We start from the raw sequence: 5,852 nt of genomic DNA on the forward strand, positions 1-5,852 counted from the left end.
CTCACCCTGCCCTGGCACAACTTGAGGCCGCTGCCCCTCGTCCCATCGCCTGTTCCCTGGGAGAAGCAACCAACACCTCCCTCACTACACCCTCCTGGCAGGCAATTGTAGAGGTAGAAGCTGTAGGTCCACAGCCCCTCGCTGCACGCCCCCACGGATGGCATGGGCCAAACCCATGAGCTGGAGAGAGACGGCGGAGAAGCAGCAGCCCGGGCGCGCGGTCTCACCTGAACGCCATGATGATGACCAGGGCAATGATGGTGCCCTGCAGGAAGCGCTGGCTGATGCAGGCCTGCTCCGGGACAACCGAGGGCGACTGCAAGAAAAAAATCCCAAGATCAGGTCAGGACTCCTCCCTGCCTCTGCTCCTCACCCAGATCCCACCCAGCCCAGCCCAAGGTCTCTCCCAGCTCCCCTGCAAAGCCCTGAACCCCCACAGTGCAGAAGCCGGGTAACGTCTTCATTAGGGACGGATAAAAAGGAAGGAGAGATCATGGGAATGGGGAGAGATCATGGAAACGGGCCAACATCATGGAAACAGGGAGAGATCATGGAAATGGGGAGAGATCATGGAAACGGGGTGAGATCGTGGAAATGGGGAGATATCATGGAAATGGGGAGATATCATGGAAATGGGGAGAGATCATGGAAACGGGGCGAGATCATGGAAATGGGAGCAGACAGTGTCTCTCCCTCTGCAGTGTGTACAAGAGAATCAGAGAATCACAGAATTGAGGTTGGAGAAGCCCTTTCAGCTCCCCCAGCCCAACCGTTCCCCTACCCCTGCCATCCCACCCCCAAACCCTGGCCCTCAGCACCGCCTCTGCCCGGCTGTTAAATCCCCCCCAGGGCTGGGGACTCGACCCCTTCCCTGGGCAGGGAACGCACAAGGACCATGCTTCTTTTGGGAGCAGACCCTTACCTTGCTGGCTACTTTGTGGGGTCTTTTTTTGTGGGGCACGCTTCCCGCGCGGCTGAACTGGCTCCCTGTTTGGCTGCAAGGAGAAAGGAGGAGCGGAGCTGAGCCGTGCCGGAACAGCACTCGAAGCGATTCCCAGGCAAAACCGCGATTCCTCTGCCAGGGGAGAAGTCTCCGTGTGCCACGACAGTCACACACCCTTGTCGCTTCATCGGCTTGGGAGTGCTGGGCCCATGGAGCCTGAATTCTGCCCCCAAACCTATATAAGCTGACCAGGGTCAGGATGGTGATTTTGGAAGCATGAGAAACTCTTTGCCCTGAGAAAGCCGCTCACTTACTCCAGCGAAACACGGAGATAATTTCATACTGGGATTTTTTTGGGGCTGGTCTAAGAGCAGGCGGTCGGTACGTGTATGCCAGACCCGTCTCACCAATCTCAGCTCCTTGAGTCAACCCTGGGCCAAATGACAACTGCCAACACCCCACTGCTCCCCTTTCCCAAACCAAGCTGTCACTCAGGGTTGCCTGGGCTCAACAGGAGACATCCCTCCCGGCTCCCGTGCCCTTGTTCTTCCCCTACCTGAATGCCCCCGAGCTCACGGTTGACTTCATGCTGTCCAGCCGCTTGAGCTTGGCCAACTTGTGACTCCACCGCTCCAGTTCGTCGATGCGGGTCTCCAGGTTGTCCGTCAGTTTGCACAGCTCCTTCACGGCTCCCACGTTCTCCATGAAGATGCGCTCCTGCCAGGGAAGAGGTCGGCAGCCTGAGTCGGCGTGGCACATGGAGGGACCCCTGCTCCCATGGATCTGCCCACCCTGACTGCTCTGCCGTGCCCTGCCCCAGGGGAAAGGCTCTGCAACACCCAGCTCTGCGGGCGGGGGATCATCCAGCATGGCACCTTTAGATCTCTCCAGCCCTTGGATGCAAGAACAAGAGAGATCCCCTTCACACCCAACCAAAAAAACAGTAGGTGCAGGACCCCTGAGGTCTCCCACTGCCGCTCATCCACGGAGTCCTCCTCAGTCACAAAGATCAGACACACAGTCCTTCAGCCGGAGCCCTTGGCCAAATCACGTGAGCAATGCTACCCATCTACCCCTTCTCCACCCCCCCCAGCCCTCTGATTCTTGCTCTAGCACAAGCTGCCGGAGTTGTTCCACAGCATTATCCAACAGCCAGCTGATCCAGAGCAACGGAGAGCCCAAATCCAGAAGACTCTGGAGAGCAACCTTCCTCCCGCAGCCCCTCTGGTAAAGGCAGGGCGTTCCAGCACAAGCATCTCGCTCCGGCACAACTGCAGCCACATCCCCCCCGCTACCCCCTGGTACCACCCTGTCCCTGACCCACCCGCTGGCTCTGCCCCTCCGCCTCCGCAGGAGGAGCTCCCTGCGGCAAAACTGGCCCAGTACTATGCCCAGAGGATCCTGACCCCCCCCCTCCAAGGATGATGTGAGGACACCTCTTGGGAGAGCTCAGCTAGAGCAGCCCAGGCAGCTTGCTGTGACGGGGTGCTCCGCAGCGTGCACCCGCTCCTGGGGGGATGCCCCCCCGATGGGTGCTAGGGGAGGCTGTCCCCCAGATGGGTGCTAGGGGATGCTGTCCCCCTGATGGGTGCTAGGGGAGGCTGCTCCCTCGATGGGTGCTAGGGGAGGCTGCCCCCTCGATGGGTGCTAGGGGAGGCTGCTCCCTCGATGGGTGCTAGGGGAGGCTGCTCCCTCGATGGGTGCTAGGGGAGGCTGCTCCCTCGATGGGTGCTAGGGGAGGCTGCTCCCTCGATGGGTGCTAGGGGAGGCTGCTCCCTCGATGGGTGCTAGGGGAGGCTGCTCCCTCGATGGGTGCTAGGGGAGGCTGCTCCCTCGATGGGTGCTAGGGGAGGCTGCTCCCTCGATGGGTGCTAGGGGAGGCTGCTCCCTCGATGGGTGCTAGGGGAGGCTGCTCCCTCGATGGGTGCTAGGGGAGGCTGCTCCCTCGATGGGTGCTAGGGGAGGCTGCTCCCTCGATGGGTGCTAGGGGAGGCTGCTCCCTCGATGGGTGCTAGGGGAGGCTGCTCCCTCGATGGGTGCTAGGGGAGGCTGCTCCCTCGATGGGTGCTAGGGGAGGCTGCTCCCTCGATGGGTGCTAGGGGAGGCTGCTCCCTCGATGGGTGCTAGGGGAGGCTGCTCCCTCGATGGGTGCTAGGGGAGGCTGCTCCCTCGATGGGTGCTAGGGGAGGCTGCTCCCTCGATGGGTGCTAGGGGAGGCTGCTCCCTCGATGGGTGCTAGGGGAGGCTGCTCCCTCGATGGGTGCTAGGGGAGGCTGCTCCCTCGATGGGTGCTAGGGGAGGCTGCTCCCTCGATGGGTGCTAGGGGAGGCTGCTCCCTCGATGGGTGCTAGGGGAGGCTGCTCCCTCGATGGGTGCTAGGGGAGGCTGCTCCCTCGATGGGTGCTAGGGGAGGCTGCTCCCTCGATGGGTGCTAGGGGAGGCTGCTCCCTCGATGGGTGCTAGGGGAGGCTGCTCCCTCGATGGGTGCTAGGGGAGGCTGCTCCCTCGATGGGTGCTAGGGGAGGCTGCTCCCTCGATGGGTGCTAGGGGAGGCTGCTCCCTCGATGGGTGCTAGGGGAGGCTGCTCCCTCGATGGGTGCTAGGGGAGGCTGCTCCCTCGATGGGTGCTAGGGGAGGCTGCTCCCTCGATGGGTGCTAGGGGAGGCTGCTCCCTCGATGGGTGCTAGGGGAGGCTGCTCCCTCGATGGGTGCTAGGGGAGGCTGCTCCCTCGATGGGTGCTAGGGGAGGCTGCTCCCTCGATGGGTGCTAGGGGAGGCTGCTCCCTCGATGGGTGCTAGGGGAGGCTGCTCCCTCGATGGGTGCTAGGGGAGGCTGCTCCCTCGATGGGTGCTAGGGGAGGCTGCTCCCTCGATGGGTGCTAGGGGAGGCTGCTCCCTCGATGGGTGCTAGGGGAGGCTGCTCCCTCGATGGGTGCTAGGGGAGGCTGCTCCCTCGATGGGTGCTAGGGGAGGCTGCTCCCTCGATGGGTGCTAGGGGAGGCTGCTCCCTCGATGGGTGCTAGGGGAGGCTGCTCCCTCGATGGGTGCTAGGGGAGGCTGCTCCCTCGATGGGTGCTAGGGGAGGCTGCTCCCTCGATGGGTGCTAGGGGAGGCTGCCCCCTCGATGCCCAGAGCAGCAAACAGGCTGCCACAGGTTCTGGGGAGGTCAGGCAGCCGGGTGCTCTGGGTTATCCTGACACAAGCTCTTTATCTGGTCTAGCAAGGGGAGATTATGAGTAAGAGCCTCCCTAGAGGCCGCTGCCAACAATGAGCCCTTCCTGAGGGAGATGCTGCCAACTTTCACCAGCATCAGGCTCATTCCTCCCTGCCGATGGCTGCCATCCACCCAGGGCGGCTCCCGACATCTGAAAGACCAGCCAGGTCTGAAACTCAGATGGGTGGTGTTGCTCTAGAAGCATTTCCCAGGCGTCTCAGTTTCCCCTCTTCCATTTCAGCTCCACAACTCCCTTGCGCCAGGTTCAACAGCCTCCCCGGCCCCCCTGCTCCTCCTGCCTGCCACCAACCTTGTTGACCACCAGGAAGTTCTCAAGGGTCTTCCCATTGGAAAAGACCAGGTCCCCGGTGTCCTTCACAGCTTCAGGGAGGATCTCCTTTACCTCCTGAGCAATGACGCCTGCGTGGAAACAGCACGGTGGGTCAAGGTTGGGTGGGCAGGGCTCCTCCTCCTCTGGCCCACGTGGTCGTTGGCAGGAACCCCCTTCGCTGGGGGGGTCTGTCCGCCCGTCACCCCAGCCCCTGCAGGGCCAGGCAGGGCTCGTTGGAGGCTCCATGGCCTGGGCAGCCCATAGAGGCTCAGCAGCAGAAGAGCAGAGGCCGTTCAGACCCAGGTGGTTCCCAGATTACGTGGGCAGGGTTATTTCCATCACCCCACTGTAGCTGCACCCCTGGCGAGAGGGGGTATCACAGAAGCCCCATGAGCCACCTCTGGGAGGTGCCACCTCCTCTCCCGCTCGCTAAAGAGGGGATTTCATTAAATGCCTAAACTTCAGGTGGGGAGAAGCCCCCTCTCTCCTACCCCACGCCTGGGGGGCTGCCCTGGGGGCAGAGCTGGGTACAGCCGCCAGGAAAGGCAGGACGGTGCCTCTTGGTACCACGACCAAAATCCCGCTCCAGGTTGCCAAACGCCAGGTCCGGCGCTGCGGGCTCACGCGCAGGTCACCGCGGTGTGAGGCAGGGCCCCTACCTGTCTCGGAGGTGTTGTCAATGCCCACCGTGGCCGCAAACTCGGGCTTGTAGTTGTAGTGTACTAGCCGCATACGGGAGATCCTCTTCAGCTGCTCCGTGGTGTCCACCTGGGACAAAACAGACACATGAGACTCTATCTCCAACCCTCTACGGCTCATGGCGATACCCCTGTGAGACAGCACGTCACGGGACAGCCCTGAACCCCGCTGGGACCAGCCAGCAGGGCAAACAGCGTTTGCACTGGGGTTCATCTCCAGTTCTTGTCAAGTTCCTTGGGTTGGCGACGCCAGGAGGAGACCAAGCTCCATTGCACACCCAGGCAGAGGGCAGAGCCAGTTCGCAAAAATAGGAGACGTGGTTGTACCCAGCTTTTCTGGAGAGGCCCATCCAGCCGAGGTGAGTTCAGAGCAGCGCTCAGCCTCCCGGCCAGGCTCTGGCAAGCCCCCTGTGCCACCTGATGTGTTCACCTCTTTCCAGGTTTGTAACTCACTCCTGCATTTGCCAGCTCTGGCTAACAGCGGAAGGGTCGATATTCCCTAAGAAACAGCGGACAGGCCGTGTTTGGGACAGACAGACTTCTGGTTTGGGCCCCTCCCTCCCCGAAGGACCTGGAGGGGCTGGAGCGTGTCCAGAGAAGGGCAGCGGAGCTGGGGAGGGGTCTGGAGCCCCAGGCTGCTGGGGAGCGGCTGGGGGAGCTGGGGGG

At 62.2% G+C, this 5,852-nt stretch overlaps 1 protein-coding gene across 1 annotated transcript in view; it reads right to left on the reverse strand.

Annotated features, from left to right (window-relative positions):
* MYRF (myelin regulatory factor) overlaps positions 1-5,852 on the reverse strand; it is a 67,588-nt gene that overhangs the window by 10,215 nt on the left and 51,521 nt on the right. The window contains exons 14-18 of the mRNA XM_035889676.1: positions 5,148-5,256; positions 4,468-4,577; positions 1,500-1,660; positions 923-995; positions 228-316 (exon numbers count right to left, since the gene is read on the reverse strand). Of these exons, the coding sequence (XP_035745569.1) occupies positions 228-316; positions 923-995; positions 1,500-1,660; positions 4,468-4,577; positions 5,148-5,256 (542 nt within the window). The remainder of the gene's footprint in view (positions 1-227; positions 317-922; positions 996-1,499; positions 1,661-4,467; positions 4,578-5,147; positions 5,257-5,852) is intronic.

Source organism: Egretta garzetta, unplaced genomic scaffold (genome assembly GCF_000687185.1).
Source record: "Egretta garzetta isolate BGI_Z169 unplaced genomic scaffold, ASM68718v1 scaffold300, whole genome shotgun sequence".
Classification (NCBI taxonomy): Eukaryota; Metazoa; Chordata; class Aves; order Pelecaniformes; family Ardeidae; genus Egretta; species Egretta garzetta.